A 21,925-nucleotide genomic window follows, 5' to 3' on the forward strand; every position below is an offset into this window, starting at 1 on the left:
CTTTATTCCTTAGAATGTAGGAGAATGAGGAGTGACCTTATTGAGGTGTATAAAATTATGAAAGTCATAGATAAGATGAATGCATATTGCCTTTTTCCCAGGAATGGGAAATTGAAGACTAGAGGACATAGATTTTAGGGAGGGGAAAATTTAGGAAGGACCTGAAAGGCAACCTCTTCACACAGAGAGTGGTGTGTATATGGAATGGGCTGCCAGAGAAAGTGGTTGAAGCAAGTACAATCGCAACATTTAAAAAGAAACATTTGGATAGGTACATGGATGGGAAGGATTTAGAGGGATATGGACCAATGTGGGCAACTGGAACTAGCTGAGTGGGCACCATGGTCAGCATGGACTTATTTGATCCAAAGAGCCTGTTTCTATGCCTTATTATTTTTATGACTCTCAAATTGTTTAGTGAAGGCAATAAGATTGAAATCATTTGAGAACCAATTGGATGTTCCATTGATGTATCACTAGGGCTATTCTTAATCAATAATTGGCCTTGCTGGCCTATAATTAATCTTAATAAATGGTTGCTCAGGAATTCTGGTAAATCTACACAAAACTCCCTTAAGAATAATATACTTTTCTTAGAGAGTAGTACCTGGAACTGTTCATGGTACTCAAGGTGAGATCTAACTTGGGCATTGTATAGCATGCCATTGACGACCAAGTATTCTAGTCCTCTAGTTGTAACAACCAATGTTCCTTTAGCCTTTTGGATTACCTCCTCTTCTTGGTCATGCCATTTTGATGATCTAGTTAACTAACCTTGCGAGTCTCTTTGGGTTTTCTATTTTTTGAGGCTTCTCACCCATTTAGAAAGTACACTGTTTTACCATTTTAGACACAGAGTAGTTAACCTTGCATTGACTTATATTAAAGCCCATGTGCCACGTTTTTGTCAATTCACTTAATCTGTCAATATCAATTTCTAATGTAATGCTTCTATCTATACTGCCACCCATCATTGTTTGATCAGTAACTTTCCAATCATCTGAGCCATTAACAGAAAAAAAAGTTGAATAGGTTCTTGAACATAGTTGCTTGTGGGACATTACAAATCAGTTTGCCAATTGGAGTATCTACCTTTTAATGTATACCTACTTTGTTTCTTGCTGCATAGCCTATATGCTAATCAGATTAATAATTCACCTTCAGTTTCATGCAGTTAAACTTTGCAACAGTCTTTTATGGGAGATTTTATGTCAAACACCTTTTTCGAAGTCCACATAAATAGGCATTGCCCTACACACCACTATTACCTTTTCAATACATGCTCATTAAGCATGAGCAAGCCTTTACAAATCCAGATTGGCTCCCTATGATAAGCTGAAAGTTTTCAAGGCATTTAGTCACATTATCGTGAATTGGAAAGCATTAATTTTCTGCAACAAGTTCTGTTATTCCTCTCTCTCCTTCCTTAGTTGCATGTATAATTTTCCAGTTTAAAGCATGGTTTCAGAATCAAGAAATATGTACAATATAATGACACTTCCTAAGCCAGCAACAAATTCTCCCCTGCAACAGCAACATTTACCTGCACGTCCTAAAGAGCCCAAGGTTGCCTGAGTATTTTATGTATTTTCTCAGTGGTTAATCTTTCTTTGTTACCTTCCTAAGTCTAGCAGATTCTATAATAGTTACTCATCTATCCAGTAAATATGAGAGGTAACATTGGGAATCAAACTGGATGATGGCTGAGCAAATCAGTGTAATTTATTTTAAATCTGTTGGCCCAAGCTGCTAGAAATATTATATATGTACTCTGGAAGTCTTGCTTTAAGCATATCGACCACTGCTTTGCAACACTTCCTGGAATAAGATGTGTAGAGACAGACTTTTTATTTACTGGAACATTGAAGGTTGTGGGGGGACCTTATCGACATTTAAAAAATCATGAGGGGCATAGATAAGGTGAATAGGACAAGTCTTTTCCCCAAGGTAAGGCAGTCCAAAACAAGGGGGCATATTTTGAAGCTGAGAGGAAACAAATTTAAAAGGGACCTGAGGGGCAACTTTTTCACACAAAAGGTGGTTCATGTGTGTATAAACTGCCAGCGGAAGTGGTAGTTGCAGGTACAGTCACAACATTTAAAATACATTTGAACATGTACATGAATGGGATATAGGCCAAATGCAGGCAAATGGGACTAGTTTAGTTTGGGAAACTTGGTCAGCATGGACAAGTTGGACCGAAGGGTCTGTTTCTGTGCTGCATGACTTTATGGTTCTACAATGAGGGACCTGCTCACGTCTATCCCTGGTTCCCAGCTGAGCAAGGAAAGCTGAGTAAGGAAACATCAGGTTTTTCAATTTAATTCTGAGCACCATCTCTTTAAGAGCTATTGATTCACTGCTTATCCTGTCCTACAGATAGAGAAGGCTATCTTCACATTAGTTAATCTGTGTAGAGAGTTATACAATGAGTATTAGGGCCCTCCAAGTTCTCACAAAACACAATTGATTTTGAATATTATTAAGGAGCATAGTTTTATTGATGTCCTGATCAAATAGTCAGACTTTTGTCTATTAGTTGGTGACAGTGGGACTTAACATTTTATCTTAATTGTCAGCTTAATTTACAATGCATTAGTTTATGAGTGATCTGATTGCCTAAAAGAAGAGACGGCTGAAGTTAGGCTGGCATTGTTCATTTCCCGCTGTCTGTTGGTACTGCAAACTCAAATCAGATATAAAATGATAGGACTGGGTTCAGAGCCATGGTTTAAAGTTTAGCAATGACAGAATAACCAAGAATAACCAGGAACAATGTGTTGTAATCCAGTGATGGTGAAGGAACAGCAGTGATACAGTTTCAAGTCAGGATATTGTGTGGTTTGGAGGTGAATCTGCCAGTGACGATATTCCCGTCCATCTGCTACACTGGTTCTTTTAGATGCAACAGGTTGCAGCTTTGGAAGGTACTATTGAAGAAACCTTGGAAATTATTGCAATTCATCTTGTACATAATACACATTGCTATCATTGTATGTAGCAGTGAAAGGAGTGAATAATTACATTGGTGGGTGAAGCCCACATTAATAGAGCTGCTTTAAAAACAGAAAACACTGGAGTATCTCAGCAGGTCTTGCAACATCTGTGGAGAAAAAAACAGATTTTGCGTTTTTAGTTCAATAACCCTTCTTCATTCTGAGGAGTCTTTGAACTTGAAATGTTAACTTCCTTTCTCCACAGATGTTACAAGACCTGCTGAGTTTCTCTAGCATTCTCTTTTTTTAAATTTCAGATTTCCAGCAACTGTAGTATTTTTCATTTGTAAGAGAGCTGCTAAGAGCTCAATGTTGTTGAGCAGCTTGAGTGTTACTGGAGCTTTGCTCATGCAGGCAAGTGTATAGTGCTCTGTCACAGTTCTGAGTTGTGACTTGTAGATGGTGGACAGGTTTTGGGGAGTCAGGAAGCACATTACTGTGTCGGATCCCTAGCTTCTGATCTGTTCTTGGATCCACAATATTTATCAGTTCAGTCTCTGATTAATGATAAGCCCCAGGATGTTGATAGTGAGAGATTCAGTGATGGCAACGCCATTGAACATCAAGGAACTGCTACATATCAAAATGCATCAGTTTTAAATTGCTCTTATTGGAAACTTAAAAACAGTGACTGTCACAATGAACCTGATACTCAGATTAATGTTCGAACAAGCTTGACCAGTACTTAGCAGTTGGTGATTTTTCCAATCTGATTTCTGAGTTTGACCTGTCCAATTGTGTCCATTGGTGGAGACCTGCAGGAGAAATCTTGCTGGTGCAGGCATAGCATTGTAAGTCAAATCATTCCCCTTTATACACCACTCACTGATCTATTTCAGGACTTAAAGGTCCCAAAAGCACTTTGACAGCAAATGAAGTAAGGTAAGTGAGGAGTGGGATGGCACAAGAACAGAAATTGCTGCTGAAACTCAGCACGCCTGGCAGCATCTGTGGAGAGAAAGCAGAGTGAACATTTCAAGTCTAGTGACCCTTATTCAGAACGGGTTGTAGCTAGTTGAAAATGGTGCGTGGGGAGTTGGGGAAGAAGTAAATGATTGGTGGTGATGAAGGCCAGAGAAAGACAACAGATGGGCAGACAAAGGAATGTGCAACAATCATCTGGAAGAATAATTGATTGCTAATGGGGACCATTAGTAGCTGGCAGTGGTTTGATGGTAGTAGCAGCCCATGTGATAATAGGGCCTTGGGTGATGGGTGGATGAAAGACATGGAAGAAGATGCTAAAGGCCTAAAGTTATTGAACTCGATAGTGAGTCCAACTGTGACCAGGGTTGGCCAATTCCATCCCACACACCGATCCCACCACTGGTACACTTTCACTCAAAGGCAGTGTGGTAAGCTGGTAAATTTAACAATCTCTGTGCAGACTCCTCAGGAGACAAAGTCCAGATCTTGGGCGCACGACACCTATGCTGGAGGGACCAGGCCTGTGTCAGAGCTAATCAGAGAGCAAGAACTTAAAGAGATTGGGTGTCAGGAATGTTGTTGTGAACAGTATTTGTTCGACTACAATTGAGTGATGCTGTCAGCTTTTCAGTCAGGCTCTGGTAGGATGGACATAACCTTTTTACACGGGGGATCAGACATTGCCATTGCAATGTAAAAATGCTTTTTAATTGGCTTATCGAAGAAACATCAAGGTTAACTTGTTAATCATCTGACATTTCACCATATCTACAGCTGTGACTTTGAAGGAACCAAGTGAGAAATGGTAAAAACAGCCACTAGTTGTGGCACCAAATTGAGAAAACCCTGTGAAATTCTCTGCCAATGTCCTTGTAGTGCACAAGATAAAGTTGACACTGTTGGACTAAAGGCAAAAATGTGAAAATTCTGGCTGAGACATTGCGAAATACAATTTTTAAAAGAACTTGTGATTAACTCTCTGACTATATATTGCTATTCGTTTCAATTTCATATGGTAACTAGAAAAAAAAGCAACAAGCAAATGCAGCAAAAGAATTTTTATAGCAATTTTCCATTGTTTTTACTGATCTTCCTCAAGTTATAGCAGGAGAGCAGAGCAACCCATAGAAATTCCAGATTTCTGTCCTGCAGGTTAAACTGTCCTCATAGGAGGGCAAATGAAGGTAAGGGAAAAAGAACTGGTAATGATATAGCATTTTTGCAATTTCATGACTTCTAAAAGGAATTAAGTATTTTATGTCTATGCCCTTGTTTTTTAATGTAGAAATCATCACCAATTTGCATACATCAGGGTTCCCCCAAAAATCAGTGAGATAAATGACTGTGTTTTAGCGATGTTTGCTGAATCAATGTCATCCAGATGAACTGCCCTGCTATTATTTGTTATTATATAATCATGTGCAATCTTTCACAATAACTGCTAAAAATCTCAATTTAATGTCTCATCCAAAAGACTGCATCTCTGACATAATTGCACTCCCTCAGTATTGCACTATATCTGGTTAGATTGTGCAGTGAAGTCCCTGGTGTGGTGTAGGCTACACAATCGTCAGACTCAAAGATGGAGGTGTCACTACTATGCTAACTCCATGCTTCAAAAGAAATATAAACTAATTGGAAGCTGCCTCCTAGAAAACATTAGAGCTAAGCTTTGGGCCATCACTGCTGAATGTAATCCTTACTTGTCAACTGATGTCTGTTGGGAAATCAGTGCCAGTGCATGAGTAGCAGCAAGGAAAGAAATATGTGACGGTAACTCAGAAAAGAACTTTCTTCAGTTCTAACATAAAAGGCCAGAACAGACAGACCGATGTATAAATCTGTTCGTCGTGATTTCTAAGTCTTTCATGGTTCAACAGTAAATGTGTCATTTTATCTGTGTAGACGGTGAGGGGATGTGAGGTAATACTGATTGTACTCGAGTAGACTGTGGAAACAAAGTGTTACAGTGCCCTGCAGATTGCACTAGTTCATTGCTGCCTTAGGAATGATATAAGAGCATTGGGCACAGCTTTGTCCTTTCAATTTAATGGGATAACGCCCATTGGAAGGAGTTCCAGTAACAGTAATCCAAATTTTAGTAAATATTCAGATGGAGCCAAGGAGAAATTTATTTTAATGTTACTTTATATTTAGTTATGCTAATACTATAAAACATTCTAAATTTTTCATGGATGTGTAACTTATACTTTTGTTAAAAAAACTGCAACTTAGTTACATTCTAGCACAAAGATGTTTCTTTCCTGAACACCCAAATGTTTTGTTTAAAGTACAGAAAGAGACCAGGGTTGGAGTATGAACATTTCCTGTGCAGGAGCAGCCATTAATGCAAGCTTTTAAACGGAGGGAAAAAAATGCACACACAACCACTGTGTATGAATGCTTTGAGTTTAATCTTGACAATCATTCACTGCAAAAATACTTTAAAATGTGTATCTTTAGGACTGGCCATTTATAAACTTCTAGAAGTAAGTGCTGTTAAAATATGAAAACAGAGGAGAGTGTGCAGCATTTACTACTGAGATCATAGAATATGCAACAAAATGGGCAGTCAGTGCCAAATGCCAATATCATGTCTTAAAAGCTCAACTTAAATGAGATTATGGCAAAAATAGTGAAGAAGGGAAAACATTTTAGAAGTTTTATTCTTTGCGTTTTTATGGGATCCTTATTGCTGCTATATTCAGCAAAACAAGTTGCCACTTTGAGTTTTGTGAAGTCTCTTTTAATGTGACGTATTTTTGATATGTGAGCACTAATTTGAGCATTCCGTGATCAAGCAGATATAGCTATTGGCAGTATTGGTGATCAGTGAGCACCTTCTCTGTGAGTTAATATCATGGGTCTCAAATATCTGAGGCCCAATTTTAGTGCAGTCAGGAAACTTTGCAGCCTTTTAAAAATGGCAGATGGGACCCAGATGTGGAAATCCGGTCCCCATTTCTGACAGATCCCATTTTTGCCAATAGGTGGAAGTGGATGTTAGGTATATATCATGTAGGTAGGAAAATTGGATCATTTAAACCTTGACTGAGTTCTAACAGACTCTATTTCTGATTTGCAAGCTTTTTGCCTTTGCCCAGAGTGTGGGAGTCTTAATTGATGGATCAAATGCACACCCTCTTGAAGGCTGTATAAGTTCTGTGCAAATGTCAATACCTGGAATTTTTAAAAAATCTCTTGCTGTTATAAAGATACAGAAAAATGACTGAAGCCGTTAGTGAGAATTTTTTAAAAAAATGCCCTCCTCTTGACTGTTTTGATTAACATGTCATATGATATAGGGTAGAAAAACAACATTACAATTTGGTCTTGCAGAGTCAATAGAAATCTTTCTTGACTCTTCCTCACAAGCTGTTAAAATGTCATTATATATGCTTGGCTAAGTTTCAAAAGCTACTGTAATCTCAGCAGGGCCTTCTGAGTTCACAATTTGATTGATAATTTAAAGATGCTGTTAAATGATCAGCTGTCTTTACATCATTTCATCTCTACATGGCTCTTGAAGCCTACCCCAGAGTGAATACAAGGCAAGTGACTATGAAAGTGGTATGGAGATAGATGGAGGAGGTGGATTGGGATGTGCAAGATGAAGGCTCAGGGGTCTGGATGTTCAAAACAATTGGAGTTCAGTCCCAGAGAGCAAAGATGAACCCTCTAACCAGCCAATTTCAGCACTCACCCAATCTAGCTTTCCTAAAATCTGCTTCCCAGGGCAGTGGGCCTGACTCAAACCTGTTGCACCTTCCCAGGATGAAACTTAGATCTAATGGAAACCTCTGAACTGAGGTGAATGTCCAGATATGGGAAACTTTGCAAAGTGAGCTATCCACTCAGTAAGTGTCTGGACACTGAGTTCACGGATATTTCATTGGGTTTGTTTATGGTCTGCTGTGGTAGTGACCAGAAGGGAGATGGAAAAATATAAATTATCTCCTCAGATAGCTTACTAAAGAGGATTTGAGAAATGAGATATGAAGATCTACAGCTCAGCAATGTATCAAATTCAATCTCTGGAATGTGCATGAGTAGTGACTTCTTAGCTGATTTAATCTTGGAAGTGGAAAGGTATTAGGTCTGGCCTCAGATGCTTTGGGATAGAATGAGGAAAAAAAAATATTTCTACTTTGCATTATGAGCAAACAATTCTCCCTGCTGCAAAGTAACAGTGACGCATTGTCCAGTTGCGATCTTGAAGGTAGTCGTTAACTATTGGTGTGACAAGCCAAATTATTTTAAACTTACTGTTTTTGTTTACCAGGTAAATGGCCACGATGTGTGCTTCACCAGATTTTACTTCTAAGTCACACATCATCAGACACCCATTTGCATATGAAACAGGCAGCTGCTCTGGCAGCCTAGCTGTAGGCCCTGTTCAGGGTGATCCCAGTCACATTTGACATAGAAATGGGGTAATTGGCATTCCCTGTGTTTTTATACAGCTAGTGTATTTTCTGCTTGGTGTAAATAAAAAAAAAACTGTTCTCCCTTTGGGTGTGGCATTATGCCAATCTGACAAATATCCCATTTTCACTTTTCTCTTCCCCAGAAATTGAAGTCATGGGCATGTATCCAAGTGGTTTTAATAATAGTCTAGTAGAGCAGAGATTAAGTGTCCAATATCTGGATTAGTAATAGAAATGTTTATAAAAGCTGCTGTATCATTGTATAAAAAAATACAACTAACCCTTCAGTCAATGGAATATACTGCTGTTACCTGCACTGACCTAAACCTAACAGAACTGGGGTTATGTAACTGATCTTTGATACTATTTTGTATAGTCAAGGAAGGCATCCCAAGAACATGAAAGGAAATCTTTTGCTGTTTGAATTTTGCTCATATGGTGGCATGGTAGCTCAGTGGTTAACACTGCTGCTTTACGACACAAGGGACCTGAGTTCGAATCCAGTCTTGGGTGACTGTGTGGAGTTTGCACATTCTCTCCATGTTTGCATGGGATTCTACTGGATGCTCTGGTTTCCTCCAAAATGTGCAGACCAGGTGGATTATGCATGCTAAATCCAGGGTTTTTTATGTCTAGGGTAAGGGTGTTCCAACCGGGTGGGATGGTCTCCGGAAGGTCAGTGCAGACGTGATGGGCTGAATGGCTTTTATCTGCACTGTAGGGATTCTGTGATTGCATGAAATTCTTATAAATGTGTCTTCTGAAAGTAGTTATGATTGAGCTGTATGGAGTGGGTCACCGAGACCCCAGGGACAGAAAGCAGGTGATTTTGAATTGGCCCTCTATTAACTACAGTGCCTGATTTTTCATTTGTTTGACACAAATGGAAGAAAGAAATTGGAAGGCTGAAAAGAAATTAGCTGATCCACAACCACAGCAGATGGAAGTTAAACTCTGCCATCAAATTGCCTGGCTATTCTTTGCTCTCATGGCAGTGTGCACTGATCTCCTATGAGAAAAGTTACAGCAGGAACCAGCTGGCTAACTACTTTGTCCAAGCCAAGAGTTACCCTTACCAATTACAGGAAATCCGCCTTTCTTTTTGTTACCCAACAACAGTGCAGAGTACTTGTAAAAATGTCTTGCTTTGAGAATAGAATCTTGCACATCTAAGGAACAGTCCCTATGCAAGTCGTACCTTTCCACCCGTGACAAAGTACCTCACAACCAATGAGTTCCTTTTTGAAAAGTTGTCATTGTTATATTGGCAAGCATAGAAAGTAATTTCCACATGGCAAAGTTTCACATTTACAGCTAGGGGGAACAGCCAGTTCAGGTGTTTCTCCTATTGTGGTGGGGAGACTTAGAAAACTTTTCACTGTATTTTTCATGTAAAAGTACATGTGACAGTAAATTTCTATTCTGATCTAAATTTCTACTCTGTAGTGAGTTGAGGCATAAATATTGATCGGGACACCAGGAAAACTCTCCTGTTCTTCCTTGAATGATATTTCAGGATCTATTGTATCTAGTTGAGCAGGGAAATAAGAGCTCAGCTTACTGTCTTGGCCCAAAGGTAGAACCTCTGATAGTGCAGTACACTTGTAGTATTTTGCTGAATTGCCAGTCTAAATAGCCTATTTGAGATCCTGACTGTGTTTTGAATCTCAGAATTCTGACTTAGAGATGGGAGTTCATAGTGTTAGCAAGTTTTCTCTCTGTTTGAGGAAATACAGTCATTGACCTGTTTCACTCTCCAAATGCTGCCTCAGTGACCTGAATATTCCCAGTATTTTCTGTTATTTTAAGTTAACATGTCACAGTGTAGCTGCGAGCCTTATAAAATTGTTTGACGTTTGCCTCCAGTTTAACATCTTGGGCTACCTGCCTTAGTACCAATCCCATTTCTACTAGAAATTACCAAACAGAGCTATCTCATTAGGTGTATAGCAGATAGAATGTCTTCAGTAATTAGGTTTTATGGTACTGTCAATACAAAAAAGAAATCACTGATGACATTACAGGATTAGCACATTTCCTGCCCTCTGGACTAGGGATTTTCTCGAATGTTTTTGCAGGCTGTAATTGAAAAGGTTTATTTTGATGTTAAAATTAATGAGTCCATATATTTTTCTCTTAATTGCTGTTGAGTTTGTGCAGGAGTAAAATAATTTGCTGAAGAAAGAGGTGGTATCCTGCTATCCTTATATTTTCCAGTTGTGGTTGGTAATTTCTCACCCTGCCCATCATCATTTCAGGAAGAAAAGGGCACTTCTTGTGAACTGATGGAGTCGGACTTCCTGATATGCAGCGTGGGATTTCCTTTCATGAGATCGCAGTCCAAGGTAGAGTGCTGAGTCTGTTATATTTACAGCAGATGGTACGGTAACAGCCTGTTTGGATTAATTTCTCTGAAGCTTTGGCTGGTTAGTCATTGTCATCATGCATGGATTTCCTCTGTTTTTGCAATGCTGGCAGCACCGCTTAATATTAAATAGGTTAACCCAGTGTTGGAATCTTCTGCCTCTTTCTTTTTGATGCTAATACATCTCCAATTTAGCTGTTCCAATTCCATCTTCCTCTGCGACCCCCTTGAATCAGGAAGCATTCATTTAATAGACTGTCTTTTTGTTTTGTTGGATTAGGGAGGTCCAGTGGCTTAATGTGAATATTAATATTTCCCTCCCCGCTTGATACACCTCAACAATGAGAACATTTAGTAGTCTGGCTTTCCTGAGGTACTATATGCATTCAAAATGTGTATGACGATGAAATGGATATATGCCATTTGATCCACCAACAGTGCAGATTAATATTCCAAGAGAGTGCTCTGCAAAACATGTTTCCAATTCTCTTCAATACTCTGTGGTATTTGTCAACATATTTCCCCTGTTTTCTGCAAATGGTATTTTGCTGAACTCAACAGCTTTAGGATAGCTGCTCTGGATACCAGTTGAGGCTGGGATTTGAATTCATATCTTGAACATCAGTGTGATTAAGGTGCTTTGACTTAATTTTTGTATAGTTTAATCCAACTGTTTAATTGTATCTGTTATTTAATGAGGAAAACATATACTTCTTTGTTGAGTTCTCTGTTACCTCCCAACATTGAAATGGATATCGGTGAAAGATGAGATTATAAAATCTGACATTAAGACTAATCATTGCATCTCAGTTCCAGTTACATGTACGTCCTTTTGCAACCATAACTGCCTACCACCTCCCTGCCTAACATTTGTAAGTATAAGAGAAATAGAGAGAGAGAGAGAGAGAGAGGGAGAAAGGCATGGGTGGAATGTATTAGTGAAATGTGATGGTCGGAGAGACCTATTGAGGATTTCCTTTCCCTCAAATGGCCTTTCGAACTTCCTCAGAAAATTTGAACTCTGCAGTGTCTTTGGGACTCTGCTGTACCTGAGATTTATTGGTATTGCAGCACTACCTGACATTCTGTGCTTATTACAGTGGGCTTCTGTTTAGTGACAATGCCAAGTCTGTAATTAACATTGCCCTTTAGTCACTGTCAGAGATTAAAGTCCTGCACTACCGCTGCTTGGTCAGTTTGAGAAGAGACCAGCTCTTTACACTCAGTGCACGTGATAGAGGACCACAATATTAAAAGCACTAAAACTGTTTAAGCGTAATTTGGGAATTGGAAAACATATCGTAAAATGTTCCTTATAATGTAATCAGAAATAAACAAAGTATTTCATTTTATCAGCAGTTATTCTGTATTATTGGTCATAATGGGCAGCACAGTGGCTCAATGGTTAGCACTGCTGCCTCACAGTGCCAGGGACCTGGGTTTGATTCCACCCTGTGTCTGTGTGGAGTTTGCACGTTCTCCCCATAACTGTGTGGGTTTCATTTGGGTGCTCTGGTTACCTCCCACATTCCAAAGATGTGCAGATTAGGTGGATTGGCCGTGCTAAATTGCCCATAGTGTCCAGGGATGTGCACGCTACATGGATTGGACAAAGGAAATATAGGGTTACAGGGATAGACTAGGGGGGGGTGTCTGTGTGGGATGCTGTTCAGAGCGTTGGTGTGGCCTTGATCTATGATCCTATGAAGAAGGGCTGATGTAAAACAGCAAGGCCGATACTAACAATATGTGATCTGAAGCATGTTTCAGAACATTAATGAGGCATTCTAAACATATATGGATATACCCTGTAATGGATTATCTGTGATGTGGAGCACACAGATTGAAATCCAAGAATGTACTGAGGTGGTGAGGTTAGAGGGCAGAGTAGGATTTGACTAGGGCTTGCAGGTATAGATCAGTCTCCTTTTAGAAGTAAAGCATCCTACCTTGTTTTTATATATATTAATTTATTGCTCTTCCTTGTGAACACAGACAATTTGCTTTACTCTGGGAAGCAGAAATATATGTTTGATTCAGCAATGCTGATGGGAGGGGCAAAAAAGCTTGAGCAGTTTATATGGGGATTTTTCAGTGTAAATGTAGACACAAGCTTTTATAATAGAGGTCCACAGAAAGTGCACATAGACACAAACATTTTAATGAAAAGATATAAAAATATACAAAGTGTAGAATCACAAAAGGCCTATCAGCCCATCAGTTCACACTTCTCCATACAGTTAGGATAAACTCAACTTTCTCCATTCAAGCTCCCTGTAGAGGCAGATAATGTAACAGAAATATTGAGCACATTCCCATCTGAATCTCACCAAACTTCAGGATATCCATATAAGATGAAACCACTCATTTCCAGCTCTACCCAATTCAGTTCCACAGAAGCACCATGCTCCACACGGTATTTGATCATCTCTGTATGATTTATAGACTTCTCTAACATTTTAAACAAACATTTGCCATTATTTTTACAGTTATTATTTTATTCCTACAACAGTTTGTCGGGTGAAAGAAAGTAACATCTGTGGTTATTTTTTGTAATTTAGTATTCCAGAGCATTATAACTGTGTATTGGGAATTAATGGACGGATAATTTCATGGGTTGCACTTAAATCTAATATTCTACTAAACATTTGTCTATAGCATGCTGCTTCGACAGTTTAGAATACAGATAGTCTAGCTTCACTAGACTAACACTTCATTTTTAAGCATCTCAGGTGCTGGTCCTCCTTATTGAATCAAGATTGATCCCCACCTTGAAAGTAATAGTGAAATGAAAGCTGTGAGATTACAATAAATTGAAATCATTCATTCTACTAATGATGGACCATGTTGATGGATGATTCCTTCATGATTGCCAAGCTTTGAGGTATTGAATCTATTATGAATCCATCCCATTTTGCAATGTGGTAGCATTACATAGCACAATGGAGGTTTCCACAATAGTGGACAGACTTTTACAGCACAAATAGGGCGGCATGATGGCTCAGTGGTTAGCACTGTTGCCTCACAGCGCCAGGGACCAGGGTTCAATTCTTGCCTCGGGCAACTGTCTGTGTGGAATTTGCACATTTTCCCCGTGTCTTCGTGGGTTTCCTCCCACAGTCAAAAGATATGCAGGTTAGGTGAATTGGCCATGCTAAATTGCCCATAGTGTTAGGGGCATTAGTCAAGGATAAATGTAGGGGAATGGGTCTGGGTAGGTTGCTCTTTGGAGGGTTGGTGTGGACATGTTGGGTTGAAGGGCCTGTTTCCACACTGTAGGGAATCCAATCTCAGACTGTTCAGTGATCTCTCTTACCAATCCTGTCAAGGCCAGTTACAACTATGACAGATTGGTGCATGAGAGGTTAAGTTCATTTTTTCCCTCCTTGTTAGTTCTCTCATGAGATACATCCTTTAGGACTTGAATATTCCATGATTAGAGTGATGCTGGAAAAGCACAGCAGGTCAGGCAGCATCTGAGGAGCAGGAAAATTGACTGATGAAGGACTTTTGCCCGAAACATTGATTTTCGTGTTCCTCGAATGCTGCCTGACCTGCTGTGCTTTTCCAGCACCACTCTAATCTTGACTCTGATCTCCAGCATCTGCAATGCTCACTTTCGACTTGAATATTCCATGTCCAGCAATTTAAGTATATTAGTTGGGAACAAATGTACTGCAAACAAGAAGTGCTGAAGCTCACAGCGGTCAAGCAGCATCCATTGAGAGAGAACAAGCCAATGTTTTGAATCTAGACTCTTCGCCAGAGCTGATGTGAAGTGTGGAGGGGACAGCATCTATGCTGTAGTTGGTGGTGGGGAGTGAAATTGGAGTGTAGAGTGCTGTGGGAGAAAGGATGTTGAAGTTCATATTAAGTGATTGGAATGGGAGAATGTTAGAATAGTCGTGTATCTAATTGCCAGACTTGAAAGGACAGACAGTCCCACTGGGTTTGGCAGTGGAGGGGCTTTGGAAAAGAGGACATGGTGACAGAGAATGTAACAAGCAAAGCTAAGGAAAGGGAAGGAATGGGAGTGGGTTCACAATTTGAAGGTGTTGAACTCAATATTGAGCCCAGAAGGTTGTAAAGTGCCTAGTCTGAAGATGCGATTTTATTCCTCCAGTTTGCACCGTGATTCACTGCAGCATACCGAGGATAGACATGTGGGCATGCGAGCAGGATGCTGTGATAAAATGATCAACGACAGGAAGTGGGGTCATACTCACGCATAGACCGGAGGTGTTCTGCAAAGCGGTCACCCAGTCTGCGTTTGGTTTCTCCAATGTAGAATAAGCCACATTTGGTGCAGCGAATACAATAGACAAGATTGTAGGAAATGCAGGTGAAAAGCTGTTTCACATGGAAAGACTATTTAGGTTCTTGGATGATGAACAGGGAGGAGGTGAAGGGACAGGTGTTGCATTTTTTGTGGTTACATGGGAAGGGGGGGATGGTGTTAATTGTCTATGAATGGACTAGGATGTCCAGGAGGAAATGATCTCCACGAAATGCTGACGGAGGAGTGAGGGGAATATGTGTTTGGTGGTGGCATTCTGCGAGAGTTGCCTAAAATGGCAGAGAATTATCCTTTAATTATGGAGGCATGTAGGATGAAAAGTGAAGACAAAGACTTGATCACACTGTTGTGATGGGAAGAGGCAAGGGCGAAGTACTCAACCATAGTTCAGGTGTGGTTGAGGGTCCTGTCAACCACAGTGGGCAGAAAGCCATGATTGTGGAAGAAGCAAACCATATCAGCAGCATTATTTTAGAAAGTGGCATCACCTGAACAGATACGACTTAGGCGAAGGAACTGGAAGAATGGGCTAGAGTCCTTGCAGGATGTGGGGTGTGACAAGCTGTTGTGAAGCAGCTATGCAGGTCAGTGGATAGCCGTGGACAGTTTATTCCCTGAAGTGGAGACAGAGAGGTCAAGGTAAGGAAGGGAAGTGTCGGAAATGGATGATGTGAAAGCTATAGAGGGGTGGTCTTGGTGGAAGCATGAAGTGGCATGGAAACAGTCATTGTTGTATCGAGAAAAGAGTTGTGGAAGGGGGCCAGTATAGGGCTGGACTAAAGAACCACCTAAAGATAAGGCATAACTGGGATCCATGTGGGTGCCCGTTGCAACTCCTTTGACTTGTTAGAACTGAGATGAATTAAAGGAGAAATTGTTCAGTGAGAGATCAAGTTTAGCCAAATGGAAAAGAGTAGTGGTGGTTAGATATTGTTCAGGCCTCTCACCAAAGAAGAAGTCAAAAGTTGTCAGACCATCCTGGTGGGGAATGGAGGTGCAGGTAGTTCTCCTATAACGCCGTAGTTGCTTCTAGCGAAACCTCACAATAGAAAATCACTTAATAGAAATAATGGGGCCGATGGGAAAAGTGGGGTTGGGGTAGACCAGCAAAATATATCATTCACAATCGCTCAAAAATCACCCAATATTCTAATATAACCTATAGCCCAGCCTAAATAAGGTTGAAATCATATTTATTAACAAAAGTAAATTTAACCCAGTACATTTAAAAAATGTAAGGAAGCTGATCTGTCAGCAGCTGACATCACACATGTGCAGAATGAAGCGCACGAACCAAACTCTGCTGGAATCGTGCCATTACAAATGAAGTGAAGCGTTTTTAAAACTAATTCTTCAATGACATTATAGCCAAAATGCGCATTATCCCAAAACCACCTGTATAGATGGATTGGATAAAGGAATGGCTGCAACTCCCAAAACTATTTTTTAGCACATAGACAACTGTTTTGGTGTCCCTTCCCCCATCCAAGTGGGACTGTCAGTTCGTTCTCGTCTGGTGATTAGACACATCATTGATCTGTTTCTTCCCCAGCACTCTACACTCCACCACCACCACCCACACCCCCAACAATAGCATGAATGCTGCCCTTCCACACTTCTCGTCAGCTCTGATGAAGGGTCATTTAGACTCGAAATGAAAACTTGCTCTCTCTCCATGAATGCTGTGATCTCCAGCATTTGTTGTTTTCAATATTAAGTATATGTCCTGAATCACACTGAATGTTGATAACTGAATGTCTTTTCACTCACATTCGGGAAGGGTCAAGGATTGTGCAGCTGGTCCTGTAATTGGGTATTGGGATTACATTTTCTCTTCAAAAGCCATTGTTGCAAAGTGACAAGAGGAAAATAAGGGCGATTCTATTTATAGTCTTAAAAAAGAAAGCAACAAACTAATTTTATATCCAATCTGGTAAGGAAGAAGGGCCCTGTTCAGTTAGAAATTTGGCTTATTGTAGTGATATCATTTATAGGCTACATGAATTGTAAAGCTACAGTTTTTTGCTTCTGTGGTAGTCAACTCACTATTTTCCAAAAGTTGATGTTAACGGACAGGGTATGATAAAGGCTGAAGTAGAAAGTCAACAGGCGACCTTATAAATGGATCAGCTGCAGATACCAACATATCACATAATCACGTTCCTCTTTTGTCCAATTCTCTGCATAACTTTCAAGACTGTTTTCTTTCCTTTCTTTTTCTAACTCCTTCTTTGCTACCATGCCCTATTTCTCACCCTCTTCCCACCAACCTTCCCAAATCCCAAGGCTGCTTCCTCTGTCCTCTTCAGCTTTGGCCACCTGGAAATTCAAACTAAGCAACAGGAAGTGTAAGACAACTCACAATATATCTATCACTTCAGTATACTGTATTTACTGTAACATTTTTCTTCTGTAAGATTATTTGCTATCTAACCTTTGAGATGGCAAACTGAACTAAAACAGCACTGTTCTTTGGTCAGATTAGCATGTGTTATCAGCTGAAGGCATGTACACTGACCATCCTTGGAGCAGGTCATGTGTAAAGTTTCATGTATGTTTATCAGAGTTTTCAAATCATTGAGGGAATAAATATCTTTTCATCTTGTATTTATTTTTATGTCAATTTATTCTCTCTGTGTACTATTGATTAATAAAAAAAAGTTTATTTATCATTGTGCTTTGAACTCACAGGCATCCACGTGACAAGTCATTACCATGGGATGTGTCCTATTGAAGTTAAAAATTACATAACACCAGGTTATAGTCCAATGGGTTTATTTGGAAGCACTAGCATTTGGAGCAGTGCACCTTCATCAGGTAGTTATGGAGTATAAGATCCCATTGAAGGCATTGCAAATGTTGTTTATGCTTTCAGTTAAATTTGGGGCCGAGGAATCCATTAGATTGTATTAGATTAGATAAAGTTATAGATTGTTTAACAGAGCTGCCTTGGATCTACGATAAAGGTCAACAGCGACAGCTCATTAAAATGCCTGGGGTAATTAGATAGCAGACGTGTCTCTGTATCTATCTTACAATGCAATACATCAACAGAAATGAACAAGTGTTGCACTCAGCACCTCCAGTCATCTTACATTCTGCAAGACAGATAAGATTGTGTGACTTCATTCATTCATCTGCAAATCTTTTTTTACCCTGTAGCATGAATTCAGCATTATTTTTGACACAAGTCACCTGTCTGGGGAGCAGGAGAGTTTGGAGTTCACAGTTACAACACAAAGGTAAGGCTCACTGTGGAATTGAGAAATCATTGAATGACTTAGGTTTATTATTTTCTACCCTCAGCATTTAGGTTGTCTGGCTATTTGACGTCAACTGAGCAAGACAATTTCATTTGAAATACTGTTTTTGCCTTCAGCTTTTACTATCTTTTTCATTCTTTGTATTGGTGAATGGCTGTTTTACCGAATGGAGAGAATTATACATTGGTGATTTCCTGTGGTCTGCATGACATTGGCGGTTTTTTGTAATACTTGTTGTTATGACCTGGGGGTTTAAAGGCAGAAATGACATGAAAATTAGAAACATAATAAACAGTGATGCAAACAGTAGACGAAATAGAAAGATAGGTCATTCGGCCAGACACATGGAGGTTGAAATTACATGTAGTGGATTGTGAAATAACACTCAATGGAAGAGAGAAAGAGGAATAAATTAATTTAGGATATCTGGTTGGCATGGATGAGTTTGTTTCTGAGCTGTACATCTCTATGACTCTATCAGAACATGCAGTTTGAATCGTACAATTCTGAAGGCAGAATTGAGTGGCATAGTGGCTCAGTGGTTAGCACTGCTGCCTCAAAGTGCCAGGGACCCAGGTTCGATTCCCACCTTGGGCAACTGTCTTTGTGGACATTTTCCCCATGTCTGCGTGGGTTTCCTCTAGGTGCTCTGGTTTCCTCCCACAATCCAAAATGTGCAGGTCAGGTGAATTGCCTGTTGTGTTGGGTGCATTAATCAGGGATAAATGTAGGGTAGGGGAATGCGTCTGGGTGGGTTACTCTTCGGAGGGTCAGTGTGGACTTGTTGGGCTGAAGGGCCTATTTCCATACTGAAGGGACTCTAATCTAATAACAATGGAGACACTTGGAGTTTATGTGTAGAAATCTTAGTGATGGTGATAAGCAAGTTGATAGGCTTTTGAAAAAACATATGGGATCCAAATGTGATTAATATAAATAGACTTTTGGCATTTAAAAGTAATAAAGTTGTGCAAAACATTTATAAATTACGAGCTGCTTGAATTTTGAGCTTAGGTCAGTACCAAACTTTACTAAGAATTTTAGAGTGCAGAGCAGGTTTAAAGGATGATAGTAAGGATGAGAAATTTGGCGATTTCAGGAGACTAGAGAAGCTGAGAGTAGCACAAGTTAAAGGAGATTTAATAGAGGTGTTTAGATTCATAAAAGCTTCTGATAAAGTACAGGGAAACTGATTTCACTTACAGAAGAGTCAGCCACTAGATCATGTCGACTTAACGGAACTTGCAAAAATCCAAGATGAAGCATGTTTTCTGTTGCGAGTAAAGATGATCTAGAGTGCATCATCTCAGTGAATAACATATGCTTTTTTAGCTCTTGATTTTACTGAGACTCAATGACGAGGTGGAAGATGTCCTCTACTATTGGATTAACTTTTCCTCCATCACTCATTCAGAAAAACAAAATTTGGATTTTAGATTTGCTACTCTCTTCCCTTATACACAAAACTTTGTTATATTCTTTGCAATTAGTATTTTGAAGTAGTAATATAGTACTACCTACACTAGTCCCACTTTTCCACGCTAAGCCCATAGTATTGAATGTAATGACACTTCAATGCTCATCCAAGCATTTTCTAATTGAATAAATTATAATTATAACAAATATAATTTGTTATATAACAAGTATTATATTAACACTTATACTTTCAGGTTAATGTGATGACAATTTCTCATTTATAGGTTAATTTTAGAAAATTGTGCTTTAATCAAATTCACATTCAGATATGAAGGATGTGTAATTAAAGCACATTTGATAGTTGAGTAAACTCCCTGCACAACTTGTTTCTTCCTGTCATTCTGAGTAATTGGAAGAAAATGACATGATTAAGCCAATAGGCAAGTGTCTCTCTGCCAGTGTCATTGTTAGCACCCAAAAGTTGCCCAGTGTCATTTCTTCGCTATAAACCAGGTGTTTCATTTACAAAGAAACAAAAACTTTTACCTAATGCTACAATTTGCATTTATATGATATCACGTGAACAATAAAAATCTCAAAGGGGACAGTAACATGTCAATCAATAGTAGAGTAAGAATTAGCAGCAGAGACTGAAGACATGATTGAAGAGGTAGATTTTGAAGTGGCATTTTAAGGGAAGATGGGACAGTAGAAGAAGGAATTAATGAATTCATCTGAGATGGGACCATGATAGTTGAACTGAGAAACCAGGAATGTGTTAAAGATAAAGATGCAAGAGCAGAAGGAATTTGAAACTGAAGGCATTTCTGGTGATAGAATAGGGCATGGGTGAAGAAGCAGTGTAAACAGAAATGAAGAAAAGTGACAGAAATGAAATATGGGACAGTGAACTACAAAGGGACAAGGTCATAGTGAAGAGGAATGAATCATAGAATAGTTTCAGCACAAAAGCTGTCTGTGCTGGCCCTCTGAAGGTGCAGTCGACCTTATACCACTCTCCCATCTGTATCCCTGCAAATTCCCTCTTGAATGCTTCAATTGAACCCACTTCCACCATTGTCAGAGAGTGCACTCCAGTTCCTAACATCTTGCTCCCTAATATGCTGCTATTGCAGCTTTTGCCAATTAAATCTGTGCATTGTTCTTGATTCTTCCACCATTAAAGCTATCAGTTGGCTTCGTGGAAAGCCCACACTAACATAAAACAATTGCGTAAGGAATTCGACAACACAGACTCCAAGAAGGCTGACAATTTTGTGATGTAATAATGAGCATTTTTAAAACTTTATTCTCTTTTATAAATGGCTGATATTTATTTGCTCAAGACAAAGTGGTACACATGCTAATGGCTTCAGTTATTGATACTGTAAATGTCTGGATGATTCACATTTTTATCAGTTGTAGGGACAGCAGTTTATTTTTAGACAAAGTTATGAATGGGTGTTTTCTAAGCAATTCTTTACCTTCCATTGTCACAGAAGAGTTCATTGGCTCTGTACATGTCGTATCTTGCCAAGCATACCTAAGGCTTGATTCAAAGCATTGACTCTTATAAAATGATTGAGTTTATTCCCAAACATACAAAAAAAGTGTTGACTTTGATAATCGGAGTCTGTATGAGGTTATAATAAGTTTTTTTGTGTTCTATTTTTTTCAATTGTTTGATTTTTTTTGTACAAGTTTCTTTTAAATTTGTGGGATATAGTTATTGCTGGCTTGGCAACATTTATTATCCATCCTAATCACCCTTGAGAAGGTGATGATGATCTCCTTTCTTTAACCACTGCATTTTTTAGCATGTAGGTACATCCATTGGACTTTTAGGAAAGAAGTTCCCGGATTGGGTAAAATAGTTCCAAAGCAGGATGATGTGTGGCTTGGGGATGAACTTGTAACTGATGCCCTTGTCCTAGATGACAAAAGTTGCAGCCTTGGCAAGTGCTATTGAAGGAGCCTTGGTGAGTTGCTGCAGTACACATTGCTGTCGTTGTGCATTCATGGTGGAGAGAGTGAATGTTAAATAGGTGGATGCAAAGCTAATTAAGAGGACAGCTATATTCTGGATGGTATGGAGTTTGTTGAGTGGATCTGCATGCATCCAGTCAAGTAGAGAATATTTCATTAGACTTTGGATTTGTGCCTTGTTATTAGTGGACAGGCATTAGGGATTTAGACTGAGTTACTCACTGTAGAATTTGTAATTTCTGACCTAC

The 21,925-nt window shown here is 39.4% G+C and overlaps 1 protein-coding gene across 1 annotated transcript in view; it reads left to right on the top strand.

Annotated features, from left to right (window-relative positions):
* Positions 1–21,925, top strand: part of itga9 (integrin, alpha 9) — a 389,627-nt gene that overhangs the window by 268,221 nt on the left and 99,481 nt on the right. The window contains exons 19-20 of the mRNA XM_043688825.2: positions 10,609–10,695; positions 18,175–18,254. Coding sequence (XP_043544760.2) covers positions 10,609–10,695; positions 18,175–18,254 — 167 coding nt within the window. The remainder of the gene's footprint in view (positions 1–10,608; positions 10,696–18,174; positions 18,255–21,925) is intronic.

The sequence above is a fragment of the Chiloscyllium plagiosum genome, unplaced genomic scaffold (genome assembly GCF_037043375.1).
Source record: "Chiloscyllium plagiosum isolate Xiang-an unplaced genomic scaffold, Cpla_swu_hap1 HiC_scaffold_4, whole genome shotgun sequence".
Classification (NCBI taxonomy): Eukaryota; Metazoa; Chordata; class Chondrichthyes; order Orectolobiformes; family Hemiscylliidae; genus Chiloscyllium; species Chiloscyllium plagiosum.